Source organism: Podarcis erhardii (assembly GCF_964252035.2).
Source record: "Podarcis erhardii genome assembly, chromosome: 8".
NCBI classification, from domain to species: Eukaryota; Metazoa; Chordata; class Lepidosauria; order Squamata; family Lacertidae; genus Podarcis; species Podarcis erhardii.
In genome coordinates this window covers 68948556-68969051 of record NC_138499.1, presented here as the reverse complement: position 1 = coordinate 68969051, position 20496 = coordinate 68948556, and the positions used below count along the sequence as shown (strand labels likewise).

The 20496-nt window shown below is 44.2% G+C and overlaps 1 protein-coding gene across 4 annotated transcripts in view; it reads left to right on the top strand.

Moving 5' to 3' along the window:
- PHLPP1 (PH domain and leucine rich repeat protein phosphatase 1) overlaps nucleotides 1-20496 on the top strand; it is a 164031-nt gene that overhangs the window by 72945 nt on the left and 70590 nt on the right. For all 4 annotated transcript variants that reach the window (XR_014159122.1, XR_014159123.1, XR_014159124.1 and 1 more), the window contains exons 2-3: nucleotides 12651-12847; nucleotides 17995-18120. Coding sequence is in view for 1 of the 4 variants with exons in the window: in XM_081872961.1 (XP_081729087.1) it covers nucleotides 12651-12847; nucleotides 17995-18120 (323 nt within the window). In the remaining 3 variants the exon portion in view is untranslated. The remainder of the gene's footprint in view (nucleotides 1-12650; nucleotides 12848-17994; nucleotides 18121-20496) is intronic.

Here is a 20496-nt window from a genome sequence, read left to right as displayed (position 1 = left end):
CAAACTAAAGATGGATCAGACTGGATAGCTCAGTTAGTTAGAGCGTGGTGCTGATGATGCTAAGGTTGCAGGTTCAATCCCCGTATGGGATAGCTGCATATTCCTGCATTGCATGGGTTTGGGTTGTTGTTGTTGTTGGATTGTTGTTGTTGTTTATTGAATTTATATACCGCCCTATACCCAGAGATTAGATGACCCTCAGGGTCCCTTCCAACTCTGAAACTCTATGGTTCTATGATTCTAGAGCTTATCTAGTAAAGGTAAAGGTAAAGGGACCCCTGACGACCCTGGTCCAGTCGTGGCCGACTCTGGGGTTGCGGGGCTCATCTTGCTTTGTCGGCCGAGGGAGCCAGCGTACAGCTTCCGGGTCATGTGGCCAGCATGACTAAGCCGCTTCTGGTGAACCAGAGCAGCGCATGGAAACGCCATTTACCTTCCTGCTGGAGAGGTACCTATTTATCTACTTGCACTTTGATGTGCTTTCGAACTGCTCGGTTGGCAGGAGCAGGGACCGAGCTCACCCCGTCGTGGGGATTCGAACCACCGACCTTCTGATCAGCAAGCCCTAGGCTCTGTGGTTTAACCCACAGCGCCACCCGCGTCCCGTTTATCTACCATTCACCAAATGAAGCCATGGGAAATGTGAACATTTCCCCTGCACTGAAAGATCCCCTTTCTCTCAAAGAGGGGAGATGGGAAAAGGTGCATTTGAGATGTTGTTAAGGAGCCTGGAGAACAGCAAGAGTAAGGTATGTTTTATAAGTTATTGCCGTGGCCCCTTGGCTCCATCCTCTAGTGGCATGATTTGGCAACCCCAGATGCAAGGGGGGTGGGAGGAAGGAGAAGGCGCTGATGGGGGCAACTCCAGGTGGAGGAGAGAGGGATGAGAGAGATCCTTCTCTATTAACTCTAACTGTCACAGAGGAGGGAGCAGATCTGCTGGCTTCTCTCCACCAGGGATGGTGGAGGACTTTTGACCAGCCAGAGGGAGAGGCTGAACAAGAGGAGGTGGCAACAGACATGGAAGCAGAAGGGCAGGAGACAGCCTTGTTGCCGAGAACCTGGCACTGCCTTCGTAGGTGGGAACAAATTCATCTGCCCCAATGGAACATGCATGTGCATGTTCAGCAGACTTGTAGGGCGTGGCTTCCATTCAGTTATGAAAATGCTTGCCTTTCTGATGGACCTTGGAATCTTGGGTATCTGGATCTGGTGCTTGCTGTACCACTTTTAGCCTGAATAAAGACCTCTACCTTGCATGCAAGTAGGAGTCAATGCCGTTGTGTTTTGGGATGGGAGTCTGGCAGCTACGGTTTTTTAAATAACCCTGTAGAGGGAGGGGAAATCAAGTTTAACTTTTGATAATTCAGGTAGTTCCTGAGCAAGCCTGCATAATAATTGGTTGCTATAGTAATTAAAGCATAGTGATTTGCATTAAGAGTCTTTAAATTTGGAAGCATAACCTGAACTCTTAGTTACTTGGTATCTGAAGAAGTGTGCATGCACACGAAAGCTCATACCAAGAACTGACTTAGTTGGTCTTTAAGGTGCTACTGGAAGGAATTTGTTTTGTTTTGACTATGGCAGACCAACACGGCTACCTATCTGTTCTTAGTTACTTACTTAGACAAGGATGCAGTTGTCAGTTGGGCTCTTGATACACAGGTAAGGACACTAAGTGCCTGAGAGTGCCCAGAAGCTATTACTGATACCTACTAGAAGGAACAGTCTGCCTTCTATATAAGATTAAATGTAAACGTCCATGCTACTTGGTTGCTCATCATTTTGAAAATTGAATGTGGCACAGGGAACACAAATTACAAGATGACCTGATTGAATTCAGTGAATTGCCTGGGTGTGTGAATGCCTGTGATGACAGGCCTGGATCCCAAGAAGTCCACAATAACAACATACCAACATATATTGCTTCCTATGTTGGATTTTATAATGCTGGTAGGATATATTTCCCATGATGTGTGCTCCCTTTCATGGAAGACACCCTTTAACTCAATGCCCTGATAAAGGACTATGGATGTGACCCAGGTCTCTGTTTGGCTAGCCTCTCTAATAGCTTTTAATAGATAAGGGCCCGCAAATTTTGGCTTGGCTTAACAAAGCAAGCAATTTGTGGTTGCCACTGGCCCCTCTTTTCCCCGAGGTATGTGCATAGAACCTGCAAAAGGGAGGAGTTGTCAGGGAACTGCCATCGGATCTCAGGGGGGTGGAGAGGCTCTCAAGATGCTGGGGAGGGAACCAGCAGGGAAAGAGGAAGAGCTTCCGCTGAGGAAGAAGGGAAGGAGTCGGAGTCGGAGGGAAGGCTCAGGGACGCTTCCAGCGAGACCAGTGGAGAGAGCTCAGGACCTCCCCTGGGGACGCCCACTCTGCGCAGAAAGCTGACACGCAGGGAATCCAGGTGGAGACTTTCTGTCAAGGAGCTCTTATGTTGGAAAAAGTTGAGGAAACGCCCACTGACGGATTCTGCCAGTGATTAAGACAGCCACGAAGTAAGGGCTGTCCGGCTAGGGAAGGTTTTAGCCAACAACTCAACTTAGAGCGGTTTGGCGCTTACGCACAAGCAACCCCTAATCCCATTACAGGAGTGTTTGCTGGGGTTTTGCAGAAGGCCCAAGCCGCGCTTTGCTGCTGCCACTTTCTACCCCTCCATCCTGAATTTCTCTCTCTGTGGCGGAGAAAGAGGCTTGACTTATGCTAGAAATGCGGCTGTTTTTATGGAGTTCTGTTGATAGACCATTTCCCCACAAACCTGTCCTATTTGTTCTAAAAGCCATCTTAGGTTTTTGGTTTTTTTAAAGTGTTTAGTTGTGTGCGCGCGCATGCGCATTTATCTCTTCTCATGCATGCGCATCAGAGTTATTTTAAGGCGGAGTTTCGCTGAATGTTTCCTGATCTTGTAGTTTTGGTTTTGAACCTAAGACTTGGCAAACGAGGTTTGCTTTTTAAAAACCTTGTGAAACCCTCACCTGTCACCATTGCCAAGGGCACCAATCCATTGTTGCTCTCCGCTGCTCTGAGGGGAAGAGTTTTCTGTGTTTCAAATTCAGCTCCAGGAACAATGCAGTGAAGCAATGCATTTGTGGCATTTCGGGGAGTTTTCCCCATATCTCTGAACTTTTAAAGCAATCCCTCAATATAGCAGTAATGAAATAGTGGGGCGCGAGGGCGGGTTTCTTGGTCAAATCTTCATGTGGATATTGCATAATCACAAAAGTACAGTTTTGCCGAGCAGACAGGCGAGCTGTAGATCTTTGGCCAGTATTTGCAGTTACGTCATATGGAACACGTCGTTTAAGAAGCCTGGGATTTGAGTCAGCTTGTGGCTTCCTTAAATGCTGGAAGCCCTGTAAGTAAGGATCTGGTTTGCATGACTTAACAAAAATAAATGTGCACTCTCAGCATTTGGTGGTTTTTGAGGGAAAGGGCTGAGATGTCACCGGAAACAATCACACTGCAAACTTTGGTGCAAGCGGCTGTTAGCCTAGACATTCTTTCCAGATGAGCAAAGTTTGCTTTTTGACCAACGGATGATGAACTCCTTTTTTTCCCCCCTTCCCCCTTTCTTTTTTCTTTTGTATATGGATATGCATTTGCATAATTTGGAGTCCTGCCACGCACCTACCGAATTTCCTTTTGGAGAGTTTTTTAAAGAACGGTTGGAGACGCAAAGGGGGAATATTTTAGGTCTAGTTAAAGCTGCCGGAATAGGCCAGTGGTTCCATCATCCGTTCCAGATGTCTGCCGTGCAAGAGACCGAGTTTGAAATGGAGAGTGTCGGGTGTGTTGTGTTTTGATGTGGTAGCAGTTAAAACAGCAACACACCAGACACCAGCATTTGCTACTGAACAGTTCCTGCTGTTTGTTCTAAGTAAACCTGAAATCTTAGATTGGATACTGCTAATCATGTGCAGAGTATTTCTCCACACCCACCCCAAAAACATTGGAGATTTGTGATTTTGTCTGGGCAGACCATAGATTAGAACCTGATATCCTCTTGTTGAGGTGCAGAACTCCACACACTTGCTGTGTGTTTAATATATTAATATATTGTTATATAATATATAAATATTATAATTGTCTCTTAAGTGGTTTACTGAAATAGCAAAAACTATACAATGAAACTGAAAACTGTGATGCAGTATAAAATGCCCCCAAAGCAAAAATGCAGCAGCCTATTTTGAAATTGTTTAAGAGTCAGGGACACCTTCCTTCTTCGCCCATGGCATGTAACAGTCAGTCAGCTCACACATACACATCACATAATGCTTTCAGAAAGGCAGCTGTTACTCCTTTGTGCAATACCTAGGTGCATGTGTGCGCTCTACCGCTGCGCGTGCATGTGCCAAAGCGGTCCCCCAGGTTGTGGAAACCTCAGGATCCGACTGGAGCTCTGGAACGGATCCCGTTCACAACCAGAGGTACCACTGTAGTAGCTTAGGGGTTGGATGGTGAGAGACTCTTAAGCTGAGTTTAGAGTTATTCTAGAGTTCATTATTTGATCTGTGGCACCAATGGGTCAGTCTGCTTGACTGTTAACCAGAAGGTGGGTTGGTTGTGGATTAGATGACCCTTGGGGTCCCTTCCAAGTCTACAATTCTATGATTCAGTGCTCCAGAAAAATTATTTTTGGATTCGTTTTTTAATGAGATGATTGAAAAATTGCTACTTTAGCTCCCAGACGTCTAGAATGTCCATGGCATTGATGGATAATGCAGCCATTTCATTGTGTTCATTTTGGGGTCAGTTGTGCCTTTTATTTATTCTGAAGCTGGGGGAAGCAAAACCTTTCTTCCTTTGCCTTTGTTTGTAGACATGTCTCATGGGAACAGCCATCCAAGTCCCAGAGCTAATTTGTAGAGTTCAGCTCAGGTTCAGAATTCTCTCTGTGCCTCTCCGCTAATGCCCGCATAAGACTCTGTTGTTGGATGGGCTGAGGTATCTCAAAAAGTTATTTATGCTCGAATGAGCCCATAGTTCTGCATGTGGTGTTCATAGAATGTCTTAAAACATATTAGTGTATGTGAGGATGTGGTCTTGACAGTGAAGAACAGTCTTTCTCACGAGCTCTGTTTAAAGGAAGGAAGAAAGTCTTTTAGTAAAGGAAACATTTAAAAATTTAAAAATAAGTAAGTGGCATTCTCCCTAACTTAAACATTTCTTAATATTAAAGCTCACAGGATATGATGGAGAATCCCTTACTGTTGTGTTTGTAAAGCTGTTGATGCTTAGGTGCTGCCTGGGAGCTTCACAAAGGCAGCTAGACTGGTGACTGGCAGCGGCCGCCGAGACCATATAACACCGGTCCTGAAAGACCTACATTGCCTCCCGGAACATTTCCGAGCACAATTCAAAGTGTTGGTGCTGACCTTTAAAGCCCTAAACGTCCTCAGCCCAGTATACCCAAAGGAGAGTCTCCACCCCAATCATTCAGCCTGGACACTGAGGTCCAGCTCTGAGGGCCTTCTGGCGGTTTCCTCCCTGCAAGAAGTGAGGTTACAGGGAACCAGGCAGAGGGCCTTCTCGGTAGTGGTGCCTGCCCTGTGGAACACTCTCAGATGTCAAGGAAATAAACAACTCTCTGACTTTTTGAACACTTCTGAAGGCAATCCTGTTTAGGGAAGCCTTTAATGTTTGATGTTTTATTGTGCTTTTAATATTCTGTTGGGAGCCGCCCAGGGTGGCTGGGGAAACCCAGCCAGATGGGCGGGGTATAAATAATAAATTTTATTATCATTATTATTATTTTATTATCTTCCATTTACATTTTTATTGATAATATTATCATTATCATCACCATCCATCTGGTTGGCTGCTGTGAAAACAAGATGCCATGCAAATGGACATTTTGTTTGATCCAGCATAGTTCTTTTCTTCGTCGTTCCAGGGAACTCCTGGAGTACTTGAAAACTTCTTAGGGATTCCTACTGGATCTTACCCTGAAATTGCATAGCCAGAGGGTTATATTGAGAGCATTCCACAGAACAGGGGTGGGGAGACTCCAGGCTTGTTGAATCTATTTCATTTTTGCTAGAACTCCCAAGAATTTGCCACCCAGTACCAGGTGCTAAAGATACACAGATGGCATTAAGGTACCGAGTACCTCTGAACACTTTTGGAGCCCAGGAATTTGTTTATATTAGCAGAACTGAACTGACCTCACAGTCCTTTCACATACAAGACCACACCATAGCTTTGCTGCTGTGGAAGAGTTGGGACCCCTTAGGCCTCTCTATTGCAAATGATCTATCAGTAGATCCCAAACCTCCCTTCTACCCACCCCTACTGTGGTTCACCCTTAAACCTCATCATCATCCAAAGGGAACTACCAATCCTGGCCACATAATATGGCTGGGCATCCTAAAACATGCTCCAGAATCTTCTGAAACTCACAGCTGTTCTTGGGTAGGCCAAGGGTTTCATAGAGCTAAAGAATTTTAGGTGACACCTCCTAAGAAGTGCTTGAGGCCTGGTTGTTCTTCCTCTTTTATAGATGGAGAACAGAAAGTGAGCAGCTGAGTGGACCTCCTGTTTATAGGAGGTTAAATGTGGCTAACTGGGGATTTTAACCCAAGCTTTCTACTCCCTAGTGCTGCTTCCTGTTCTTTGGCAAGCAGTTTTGCATTTGTGAGTGTTTGGCTTAGCCTTTCTCAGTCCTGCCAGGTGGCTGAAATGGTCATGTCCCATGAAGGTCTCCCAGGACTAAGCAGTCAGGGGAAGGGCTGTGGCTTGGAGATGAAGCATATGTGTTGCATGCAAAAGGTCCCAGGTTCCATCCTGGTATCTCCAGGGACAGGTCACCCCTGTCTGCAACCCCCTGTCAGTCAGTACAGAAACATTACTGAGCTAGATGGAGCAATGGCCTGTCTTGGTATAAGGCAGATTTATCAGTTCCTATGTCGTGTTTTTCTGCTATATATGGGTTCTGTCAATTTGTGATGCGGCCCATCAACCGTATGTTGCAGCCTGCCAAGTGAGAGGACATCCCCTTGTTTTCCAGCCCCAGTAAAGCTGCAAAACCAGGAGGTATATGGAGCCTTCAGTGCAACTTCATCCATGGCTGATGGCCTCTGGATCATAAGGCATACAGCCCTGTTTATGCTTCCTGGGAAAGTCAACATTGTCCCTGTGATTGCCAAGGCAGACTAGCATTCCAGCTTGCTTCTTCCTTCCATTAGCGCCCCATAATGGCTGTTTGATCAATTTGAGCATAAGCTGTATTAAGCCTCTTACATGGCACTTATGCCACCTTTTGCAGTTTGATCTTCATGCTATTTAAGTTATTTTAATTCAAGTCATCTCATTTGTTTACCCCGTTCTCTCTGTGTGTTTATGCGGGGGGGGGGGGGGTGTCAACTAGTTGCCATTAGTAAGTTGCCTCTCCCTCTGTTGTCTTGTATACCAAGCACCAGTGCTTAAACAAAACAAAACAAAACAAAACAAAACAAAACAAAACAAAACACTGTGCATCTGAATATATATTGTGATCCAATGAAGCATCTCTTAGAATAAGTGTCCCTTCCAAGCAGACATTTTTCTGCTATGAGAGCACACACCGTGTGTTAGAATCCAAACTGTACATCTTCTCACCATTTAGCAATTCAGTTTTCAGCAGCTTGGTTTTTCTATGACCAAATAGATTGCTTTTGCATTATGACATATACTATACAGTGCAACAGGGAAGAGGGAAAAAAATCTCTGAAGGGCAGTTGTGAAAGTGGATGTGTATATGTAAAAATGAAGGCGGTCCATGTGTCAATTCTCTGATCTGTGAAGTCTCAATAAAACTTGGTTTTTAGTTTGTAGTTCAGCTTTTTTTTTTAGAGAAAAGAGAGCACGACAGGCACAAAACTGCTTTAATAAATTCTCTAAAAAGACAGCTCTTTGGAAAAAATCAGGTGAAATATTTGAGTTTGCTTTCATTTCAGATAAGGCACAACAGTTAATACTTTTACAAAAGCCCAGGGCTCACCCCTTTCTCCCCGCCAAGCAGGGTCTAGAGCGCATGGGATCACAGGTGTCCCTTTGGAGAATAGATGACACAGCAGAGACTGTTGTGATTTAAGAAATAGGGTATATACGCCTATTTGTACCTTCAGTTTGCATGGAGTGAGTCCAGATCTTACAGCATGGCTCACATCAGTACAGGGAACCTTTCTTTGTGTCTTCTTCCAAGATGGATCTCAGCTTCTTCTTCCTCCTACTTCCCAGAAGCCCCTTGCCCTCCCCCCACCCGAGGTGTTACCCTGGCAACCTTTGAAATCTGGTCACACCTGGTGCAAGAAGTTCCATTGTCTTGTTAATGACTCTCTTAATGGCCTCAGTTTGGCCAGGCTACCCAGGAATTCCTTTGCAGCTTATATTCTCCTTTCATATCACAAATAACCCCAAATCCTAGCATTTATTCATTTTGGCGTTTAGGGGAAACACCCCCCCCCAAGTTCTGTAACAATACTAAGCACTAGTTGCTAGCGAATTAGCAGAGTTTAAATCCCATCATTTTCATTTCCAGGAGTTCCAAATGTTTTTCAACTTCCAACTCCCCTTAGCAATATCCAGCATAGCCAAGGGTTAGGAATGATGGGAATTGTAGTTGGGTGACGCAGTGTAAAAAAGTTTTCAGTGCCCATTCAGCTGGGGTCACTTTTGCATGTGGCACTGAAATAAACCAAATTCCCACCAGAACATGAATGTTTTCTCATATGCCGTTCAATTAATTCAGTGGGGCTGGTGCTGGCTGCTTGAATGCCCAGGATTTGTTCTGGCCATGGGGTTAGATCAGCCTTCTTGCCATGCCTGTGTGACTTTTTTTTTAAAGTGCTTAATACTTCACCTTTTCAGTCAAGTAGCACCCAATAGGGCCAACATGAATTACACTTTCTCTCTGTGTAGGTATTGGGAACAAACCCTTTGCTGTATTTCAAAACGGAGCGAATAGAAAAGAAATTATAAACTTCACATAACCTTCTGCCTGAATCCTGAGGGGTGTGTGTGTGTGTGTGTGTGTGTGTGTGAGAGAGAGAGAGAGAGAGAGAGAGAGAGAACGAACAACAATCTAAAGTTGGCATACCTGTGGAGGAAGATGCTTTAAAAGTACTGTAATGGCAGACCTCATTGTTCGGTAGCTGCTGTGGTATGCAAAGAAAGACTACTGGTTAAAAAAGCAATAAAGGGGAAGACAGTATTTCTGGTACAACTTCAGCTCCCTTTCCCCCTAGCACCACATGAATTAGTTTCTTGCCATCTTGTACCACAAGTGATGAGTATGTTTGAGAGATCCTGTACTGAATGTCCTGGGAGATTGAAGTATTCTCCTACTGGCTTCTCTGTCTTGTGATTCCTGATGTAAGATTTATGTCCATTTATGTCCAGACCAACACTGCTACCTACCTGTGTCTTAATATGGTCCAGGTAGCTTCCAGCTAAAACAATAAATCGTTCAAGGTTGGCCTTGGGTTATCAGACCTGGGAGTTTGTGGTGAAAGGCAGGTAACTAATTAATAATAACAGTAGGCATCACAGCCAGAGGACTGCTTCTTTGACCCTGCAGTCTTTGAGTCATCTCCTGGGGTTCTGTGGTGAGGAATAAATACTCTGTTGTGTAGGGTGGGAGAACTCTAGCGCATGCCAGTCTCATGCTTTGCCAGCTCAGTTGGTAGAGGCTCAGTGGTTTAGACCACAGTGCTACCCGCGTCCCGCAAGTGACTGATAGCCTGGTGCAAAATGCGCCCAGTGCCTGGCAAATTTTGAACGCTGCTTCTGGCGCCATCTGTGCTCTGGACAATGAGTCAGCCACGTCTTACTCATTTTCATGGCTGCCCTGTTTTAACCATCAGAAAGTAAGAAATCTCAGTGAGTCATTGTTCCTTTACTGTTTCTGGCATTGGCTGCTTCTCTCTCCCCTCCCCCCCCTCTGAATTACGACTTCAGGGTGATTTGTTGGGATTAGGTACTGGTTGCTGCATGAGTGGGTATATTCAATTTCCTTTTGAGAATCAATAACTTGAATTATGAGTGTATTTAAAAACCCCAAATAGGGTAGGTCAGCTTGGAAAGACAACTCTCTTGGTGCCTTTAGTTAAAAGCATATAACAGAAATAATTAAGTTGCTCCTCTTTTAATAGCACTCTAAATAAAATATATTGCCTGAAGTAGACCCCTAACATTCCTGTCCTGTCTTTATAACTTGGGCAGCATAAAGTATTCCAGCTCTGACCACTTCAGTGCAGACAAAACGAGTGATATTAACTCTCTACTTTTGCCTGCAAGCTGGAAAAGAACAATAACAGTAGGAGCTGTCCACTTGTCATTGCTTTTCTTTGAATAAGGAAATGTGGAGGATGTTGGTTTTGAATGGGACATGCAATTCTCAAGTTTTTCTGGCCGAGGGGAAAAAAAGAGTTCACTGCCTATCCTGCTTGTTTTTTGTGCATTTGGTTTTATTTAGTATTTTTTGAAGGAGGGGAAGAGATTAAATGGTTGCTGTTATCTCCCTTTAGTAACTGAACATATGCAACCCTGCAATATTGAGGACACACAGCCCATAGTAGTTTAAACAGTAAGCTAGTGGGAAACTGCTAGGCCAGGGTGAACAATGCACCCAAAAAGCTTGCATCTCTTTGTGCCTATCACTATTGCCAGTATTTTGGGGGGGGCGGGGAAGGGGGGTAAGTAGCCCTCACGTGTTAGGCTTCAAAGGCTTCTATGAATGTGAATGTTAAGCCACACCAGAGAGTGAAAATTGCTTGCCAAACAAAATCCACTTATTCACTGTGGGTGGCTTCCTGTTGTTAATCAATAGCGTCTTACCCTTATCTCCAGCAGATCCTGTAACAGCAATTAAAGCAGATCAGTGTTGCATTCTAGTGTGTGCAACCTTTGGTCTTTACCCCACAGGGTATTGTCCTGGGGCACTTTAAAGGGGTTCATTTCTTTATGGCGAGAAAAGGCAAAACTATGGTCTCCATAAAAGATTTGCCCATCTTTCCTTTTCTCTTTCCCACTGCTGCCCCACTTTTAACACTCAATGTGTGTTTTGGGCATTGCAATATGTGGACCGAGTCCTGCTGCTCTAACTTAGCTGATGGCCATTCCATCATATGGAAACTCCTCTGGTGCTCTGTGCACAATGCTGTGTTATAAAAGAAAAAATTGTGCAGAAGTTGAAGCTCCTGGTGCTTGTTTTCAGTGCCCTTGTGCTTCTTTTCTAAGTTGTACTGGTTGACTCCTACAAGACCTGCAGTATAGGTGCTCTCTAAACATCAAAATGTTTAATTTTGTAGCTGTTGCTAATGATGGTTTGGCAGCAAGTTGCAGGCGACTCTGGGGTTTGGGCGCTCATCTCGCTTAACAGGCCGAGGGAGCTGGTGTTCGTCCACAGACAGTTTTTCTGGGTCATGTGGCCAGCATGCCTAAGCCGCTTCTGGCACATCGGACCACCAAAGCCAGAGCAGCGCATGGAAATGCCGTTTACCTTCCCGCCAGAGTGGTACCTATTTATCTAATTTTTTGGGGCGTGCTTTCGAACTGCTAGGTTGGCAGGAGCTGCGACAGAGCAACAGGAGCTCACCCTGTTGCGGGGATTCGAACCGCGTTAACCTTCTGATCGGCAAGCACAAGAGGCTCAGTGGTTTAGACCACATCGCCACCTGCACCTTAGAGACCAACTAAGCTTGTTCTGGGTATAAGCTTTCGTGTGCATGCGCACTTCTTCAGATACACTGAAGCAGAAGCCACCAGACCCTTATATATAGTGTGAGGGTGGGGTGGGGTGGGGTTTTTCTCAAAAGGGTAGTAGGAGATGGGTGATTGATTCAATGGGTATGGTAAATCTGTTGACGACTGTAATTAGTCCTACAGGAAAAAGCAAGGGATGGTATGCAGATGACCAAAAAAAGCTTTAGCATATGTAATGAGACAAGAATCCAATATCTCTATTCATATGAGGTCTCTCCATAGTGTTCAGTTTAGTAATAAGTTGTAATTCAGCAACTTCTCTTTCAAGTCTATATCTGAACTTCTTTTGTAATAAGACAGCTGCTTTGAGATCCTGTTCTAAATGTCCTGGGAGATTGAAGTGTTCTCCTACTGGCTTCTGACGTCAGATTTATGTCCAGACCAACACGGCTACCTACCTGTGTCTTAATATGGTCCAGGTAGCTTCCAGCTAAAACAATAAATCGTTCAAGGTTGGCCTTGGGTTATCAGACCTGGGAGTTTGTGGTGGAAGGCAGGTAACAAATATAATTAATAATAACAGTAGGCATCACAGCCAGAGGACTGCTTCTTTGACCCTGCAGTCTTTGAGCCATCTCCTGGGGTTCTGATGTGGTCCCAGACATCCATCCTCTCATGCAGATTGAGAAACCAGTTGTGCAAAGTCCTGGAGTTCACGGGACTATTTTGTGTGCATAGATTACCTCCCCCCCCCACATTGTTCATGGGATTGGGTTTGTAGAAATCAAAATGTGCCGCTCCATAAACTGCTGTGTATTTTTAAGCTGTAGGGCCCTGTGAACCTGCGGGTTCTCACGACGGCCTTCATTTTGTCTCGCTGTCTTGCGCCTTTTGAGCCATGTTTGAAAGAGGAAAGCTTCCTTTTTTTTACTGATAAAAGCTGCTTGCTGTTTCCATTTCAGGAAAGCCCCACAGCATTGGCAACTCTGAACGGATTCAGCTCTCAGGAATGTACAATGTTCGAAAAGGGAAAATGCATTTGCCGGTCAACAGATGGACAAGACGCCAAGTTATCCTTTGTGGGACGTGCCTAATTGTATCATCGGTGAAAGAGAGCCAGACTGGAAAGATGCATGTGCTCCCCTTAATCGGTGGAAAGGCAAGTGAATCACTCGGTTACTCTGCATATATGGTATACCAGAAATAATTAACCAGATCCTGTAAAAGTTTCCCATTGGGCGTAGATCTGGCTACACAGCATTTCCATTTGGATCCTAATGGGAGTGGGGTGGTGAGATTTTCAGTTGCACTATACTATTTCTCCTCTTCATGTTCTGTTAAATTATGTACATGAATTGCTTTAAGAAGCCATGTTCATTTTGCATTTTTAATTTCTTTTCTGTGTATCTCTGACTCTTCGTTGCAGAGGCTTTGTTGCCATAATACTGTCTAAAAGTCTGGGCGTCATCATTGTGCCTTGGAAACGGCACCTTCTGATCTTACGGCGGCCTAGTGATGTAATGTTTAATGGGTTGGCGTCATGGGTAGCGCCGTTATTTTCCAGCCCAGAATCTTTGAGTTGATTTCCAGGTTGGGGGGGTCTTGAGCTGTGACCTGAACAAGCAACTCTTTGACCCTGACAATGAAGGGCAACAGGCAAAACACACTGCTCTGTTGACCCGACAGAGTTGGAGGATTGTTGTGTTCTTATCATGCCTAGTCAATAACAGAGGCGTCCTGTTTTCTGCCACTGCTTTGACAACTATGTTCCTCTCTGTGCTGAAGAGGCTCTGAGGCTTAAGAAAGCAGTTAAGTCACTAGGCTAGCTTCATCTTAAGGAAGTCCTTGTTAAAGCCTGCAGCCCTCTCAGAAGTTGTTGGACTACAACTCCCATGATCCCTGGGAGTTGGCCAGGCTGTCTGAGGCTAATGGGAGTCCCAGCATCACCTAAGAGAGGACCACATGTTCCTTGTGCCTGCTCTAAAGTATTATAGGCATGGCAGGAGAGAGGTTGTGTTATGAGTAACTGGTGATCTCATTAACACTACCAAATTAACCTGACGGTCAGTGTCCCAGCCATACTGTGCAGTTCATTCACCACCACAGTCAATTTTTTAAAATTGCTAGATAAAGAATCAGATGAGCAATTCAAATAAGCATTTCACCTTTGCAAGATTGTAATCACCTTGAATGCAAGAGCTTGCTGGCAAAATGTTGTCTTGGTTGTGCTCAGCGAATTGGTGGTAATTGCAAGCGTTCCAGTGCAAAAAAGCAGTGTTGTGCAGAAGGCAGTGAGGATACTTATTTTCATTCGTTCTTTGGCTTACTTCATTTCTTGTTACACACGCAAGTTGCATATGTTCGCATTGTTTCATTTTTTCAAAGCAATTTTTAAGAATTCAACTATCGATTGGGTTGTAAAGCCCTGAAATACATAATGTATCTGCTGGTCCGTCTTGTGCTCTCCAGCCATTAATATTTCCCTTTATACCTCTGCACACCTTCCTTGCACACCCTCTCTGAATCTTTGGGTAGATCTTGGTTTTCAAAAGGCACGTGAAATTGTTGTTTCTGAGCAGTCCTGGCAAACTAAGTTGAGTGGGCTGCTAATGGGCAAATGGAATCATGCATTCAGAATTACAGTCTTGCAAAACAGCTGCCCAAAGGTTTGTTTAAAGGTTGGCAAAAAAAAAAAGAAAGAAAAAAGGTTTTGTACCTTTCATCCAACTTTTAATTTTTGTATTGCTTTTGGTTTTGGGGAAGGAAAGAAATCCAGGAATGACAGAAATAACCAATTCAGTACAACTGAACAATTCAGATAGTCCATCTTTCTCGCTAGAAGCGGTCACATCCCAGTAGTAGCTATTTTTAAATTATTTGCGTGAATAGAATTTATTAAAAGTTTTAGCAGGGACTGCAAGGCAGCCCACACTGGCAAATTAATTCTACTTTCTATGCTTCAGTGTGTAAACAGCAACTCATACTGAATTGGATAAAGGCTATAATGCATGAGTCAATTTACACCGATATGCATGTGTTTAATCTGATTTAGACCTATGGACTTGAATGAAATTTAACACAGCAGCCTTAATGGTCATTAAATCACTGTGTTAAATAGTAGCATTTTGTTATTACTAGTCTGTACAGTGGTACCTCAGGTTAAGTACTTAATTCGTTCCAGAGGTCTGTTCTTAACCTGAAACTGTTCTTAACCTGAAGCACCACTTTAGCTAATGGGGCCTCCTGCTGCTGCCGCGCCGCCGGAGCACGATTTCTGTTCTCATCCTGAAGCAAAGTTCTTAACCCGAGGTACTATTTCTGGGTTAGTGGAGTCTGTAACCCGAAGCGTATGTAACCCCAGGTACCACTGTATTCTCTACATCTGGCTTAACAACTTCCAATCTTTGGTCACATCTTCTTCCTTCTCCTCACATACCCTTGCATATTCTTTCTAGGATTATTATTATTATTAATACCCCACACCCACTCTGAGCGGTTCCCAGCAAATATAAAACATAATAAAACATTAAAAACTTTCCCTATACAGGATTGACTTCAGATGTCTTCTAAATGTTGTATAGTTATTTATTTCCTTGAAATCTGATGAGAGAACATTCCACAGGGCAGACACCACTACCAAGAAGGCCCTCCCTCTAGTTCCCTGTAACTTTACTTCTCGCAGAACCACCAGAAGGCCCTCAGAGCTAGATCTCAGTGTCTGGGCTAAATGATGGGCGTAGAGATGCTCCTTTGGGTATACAGGGCTAAGCAGGGTTTAGCTAACTACAACCCTTATTGGATGGCAGCTGGTAATGAGAACCACAGCTCCCAGCATCCACACCGGTGCCATTCTAGAAATACAGTTGCTTAAGTGTTTCCTTAGAAACACAGGGATGGGGCACCTGCGGACTCCAGGTTTTGCTGGTATCCCACCAGTCCCAGTTAGAATGACTAAAAGTCATGATGGGATTGCAACAGGAGCACCTGTCCCATACTGTTCTTCAGGGTCACTCTACCCTCCATCGGTGATATGAACAAGCAGATACATTCTGCAGACGACCAAGGGCAGAATGAACCCTGAGTGCACTGACTTCTCCCAGAGGGTTAGCCTGGGCCAACGATGCCTGAGTCACGGCAAAAGTGTGTGCTAAACGCCTAAGCACAACTAATTCTGTAATGGCTGGCAAAACTGTATGACTCACTTCTTCACATACAGAGGACTTAAGCTGTGACAAACTCTTGTATACTAGCACCTTCACTTGGGTCCAGAATATAGGTAATAATAATAATAATAATAATGATAATGATAATGATAATAAATGTACTCCATCCATCTGACTCAGTTGCCCCAGCCACTCTGGTGCCCTGACACTTAACAATGTGTGGAGCTCTGTGATTTGTCAAAACAGTCCTTCATAGTTATGGGTAGATCTAAATTGCTTTAGTTGGAAAGATTTACACATGGCGTTTGAGTCTTCCCTGGAAATTATTTGGTGGTGGTTATTATTATTATTATTATTATTATTATTATTATTATTAAAATGGTTCTAGTCTTACGAGACGTAGGAAGAAAACTCTTACTTGCAGGAAGCCTTGTTCATTTAAACAAATGCTTTAAGAGAGGATATGCTTTATGCAGTTTTGGAAACTAGGGGGAAAGCCAGAATTCTTTCAGGAGCATAGCTGTCAACCGTCCCTTATTTGGTGGGAAAGTCCCTTATCCCAGCTCTGTGTCCCGCTGCTGTCCCTTATTGATGATGTCCCTTAAATTTCCCGGGTTTCAAAGGAAGCAGCTCCTCTCCCTCCCTCCCTGCCGGCCAGGGCGGAGGGAGGCTCCAACTGTGTTGCTTGGCTGCCTTGCTCACCCAATAAGGAGTCTTAAGAATGACTGGGGGGGTGGAGCTTGCATGCCTTGTGCCGATCCAATCGGCCGCGTTGCCTGGGGACTCGCCTTTGCTCAGCGCTTCCCAGCGGAGAGGTGACGGTGGTTTTCCTTGCTGCATCCCCTTTGCCGGGTTGCTGCGCTGTGGGAACCACCGCTTGAGACTTCGTTTGGCTGCTGGCTGGGCTTTCTGCCTTTGGCTTGGAGGGGCTCAGAAGTTGAACATACCTGTGTTAGGAAAATCCCTTATTTTGGCTGCTGATCCCTTATTTTTGAGGCTGCTGGTCCCTTATTTTCAAATCTGTAAGTTGACAGCTATGTTCAGGAGTATTTAATGTATCTTGTAAAGGCACTTAAAAGCACCAACTAAACCTTTTATCGAGATTTCTCTGCAACAGATTTATCAGCATTCCCCACCCCATACATTAGCAGCACACACTATACTTCATGCACCCCAGCAGTTTTGCATACCAGCTGCTCTGTTTCCCTCAAGAAGGGTGTGGTGAATCTAAGAGGCAGAATGGTGTTGACAACTTGCTAATTAAAAGATCTTGCTATAAAGCTGAAACGAGGTATTAAGAACTGTGACCTTGTGCTTTCAGACCCACTTGGCCTCCTAATACTTCCTGGTTCATAGAGGTATCTAAATTGACAAGTGTAATCCTTTGAGGGTTTACCCAAAAGGAAGTTCCATTGTATTCAGTGGGGCTTAATTCCAGGTAAATATGGATAGCATAGCAGCCTGCATGGCATCAAATATTTTTGCATAATTATGTGGATCTTGAAAACTCTTACGCTTAACAAGTCCAAATGAATGGAGTCTGGATGATTTAGGATGGCGTTCTCGGCTTACTTTGGCCTCAACAACATAGCCACTCTGGGAACTGTGTAACGTTAAATGTTGTACACATCGCTTTTCTTTCATACTGGAAGTCTTTGAGTCTTTTTTTGAGTCTTGATTAGGTTGCATGCAAAGCAGCTCTGGTCCTTCAAGAGTGAGGATTTCTGCTTCTCTGATGGGACTCCATCTCCCTCACTCTGTGCTCCCCCTAAATCTCTTCTTTGAGGTTTCCCTAACCCTCTGGAGCAGATCTGGGGAGGAGGGCAGGGGGAGAAGATTGGAGGAAATCCTTGCAGGATCCTTTAGTTTAGCACCGCTGCTGGTTAATTCAGAGGCTCCGCTTCCATCTTTTAAAAGTATTGTTAGTATTTAAATATTGCCTTTTGTTTCAAAAAGAAAAGTCAGGATGGTTCACAAGCAAAAGCCAACAGCAAAATAGCAAGTATAAAACCAATCTATTAAAAATATAACTACCCCTAATTGAAATACACAGTAAAGCATTTTAATCAAAAATAGTTGAATATACTCATATTGGGTTTTGTATTTTTTCCAATCCTTCCCCCCCCCCCCCTTAAAAATGCAGGTTGAAGAAGTTAAAAAGCACCAGCACTGTTTAGCATTTAGCTCTTCTGGACCTCAGAGCCAGAGTTACTACATCTGTTTCGACACTTTCACTGAGTACTTGCGGTGGCTACGGCAAGCTTCAAAGGTAAGACGAGCTTTGGACTCTTCCGTTTATTCAGAATACCCAGTATATTGTTCAAAAACCACCTGCGCTCTTGACAAAATGGGTGTGGCGCGGGCAATTCCAAGTTAACGTTGACCAACACTATTATCCTCCTATTACAGGCAGCAGGTGGAGGCTGATAGACAAATGCTGCTTTAAGGCCACCCAGGAGGGGTACGGTGGAAGGGCTTTCCAGCTCATGCTCTTAACTGCTGTACCACTTCAGCTTATTCCAGCCAGGCAGCAATTTGTATGTGCAGCTCTGACTGTAGTCATCACTCCCCGCCCCCCAATGGAGAATGATTGATTCTTCTTTATTGCCACTGCCGCCACAAATTTGATAAAATTTACATAGGCCCAGGCCAAATGCTCTAAGTCAGGGGTGGCCAACTCCCAAGAGACTGCGATCTACTCAAACTGGCAGTGATCTACCCCATTTTGGGGGGTTCAGGTCAAATATTTTGAGCTTTTTTTTGAGAGGAGGAAAAGCACAGTTTCTTAGCATGCAGGGCAAACTTTTTGAACTTCTTTGGGGACCCAGTGATCTACCACAGCCATTCAGGGATCTACTGGTAGATCACGATCTACCTGTTGGACATGCCTGCTCAAAGTCAGTGGTTACCAATTGGTGGTCCATGGACCCCGGAGGGTCTGTGGCGCCACCCACATAACAAAAACTACCATAGAGTTATTGAAATTTTCAAAAGTAACAGGACCATGGCTTGGGCTTTGAAAAACAGCTAATTGAGAAACACTGCTCTAAGTTGTTTTTAATGTTGTATTTTAGAGAGTTGCAATTGGCCTTGGGACTGCAGTTGATCATTTAATATTATTATTAATAATAGAAGTAGTAGCAAATGGAGTGCCACACTCTCACAGACTTTAGGTGGTGGTTCCTGTCAACATTCTGTTTGTTTATCTGCATATTTATAATCGGCATTTTTATTGAAACATTTCAAGGCGGTGTATAACATATGAGGACAAAATCAGCACAAAAACATCACTGGGATTGTTCCATACAAGTTGCACCCACACTGAGTGGTCCCCCCCCCAATGGTTGGAATGTGCCATTGATGCTTCCAGTTTGCCTGGAAGGAATGCAGAGAGGGGTTTATGAGTGGGTGTACTAGCCTACTGTGTACAAAAGTAAACAAATTCTGAACCTGAGGCGGCTTGTGATGGAACACTCCTATAATTTTCCATGACACATTGTGATAGAGAGTAATTGTAATCAAGAGGATTACAGTTGACCGTTTAAGACGGTTAGACTGTTTCAATGTGAAATAGGCTTCTACATGTGGAAACTTAATGGTGCATTCGCACACACACACACACTCACTCACTCACTCCCAGAAGCTCAATGGTGGCAGCTGTCTTAATGTGACATTTGTGTGGCCTGTGTATCCTTGCTGTTTTCCCGTCTTCTTCCTCTCTCACTTTGCCTGCCTGCTTCCTTTTCTTCCTTTGCAAACTGAAGAAGTAGAAGTAGTGCCAGGTGGAAGCACCTCAGCCACACAAGAGACCCCCCCCCCTTGGTTTTCCCCTCCCCTCACTGTCGCGTTCAACTTGATTGTAATTGTGTGCTCCAAAATGAAAGCTGCTCATTAGTTCTGGTTATCCTCTTTCTGGGAGAGCAGTTGTCTCCTTATTTCCAACAGCTTGTCTTGGAAATTAAGGCAGATCTAAATTAGAGTGAAGCAGCATAAAAATAATAAAAGTTTAGGAGTATGGGGAAGATTGAGTGAAGAAGAAAAAAATACTGATTGCATGAGATTACTGTGTACCACCCTGTGCCTTCTCTTACTCTTTGTTCAGCTGCGTTGGGAAAGTTGCCAGTGTAAGCTCAAATCTCCATGCAAGTCGCAGTTGACATCTTCTTTTCTTTGCATGCTGATGCCATATAAACTTGCTCACCACAACAGAGCCCAGGATTTGGCAAAACCATGCAAGCCAATTCGCTTGTACTTCCCACAAATTCTGCTGGATTGTGTGGTGACCGTGTGACTTGACATATTAAGACAAATGACTTGATAGTATCGAAATGTTTGTGGTTTGTTGGATTTGGGTGTCTAAGTTTGTGGGTGTCTAAGTTGTAAGCAGAAAGAGGAGGAGAAAAGGGAGGCTGTCTAGTAATTCTGTTCAGTCTCTTGCCCCGTGAGTTTTTTTCTTTTGTGATGGGTGAATAGAGAGTCAATACAGACAGCGGTAACTTACTACAGTGTGCATTCAGCTACTTGGAAACCCTCCATTCCTGTTACAGTATTGAGACACTGTTGAACTTTTTGTACAGGGCCTGGAAGTTATAAGGGGTTCTGGGAGTTCATAGGAAGTGCACGACAATAATGAGTCATCTGCAGC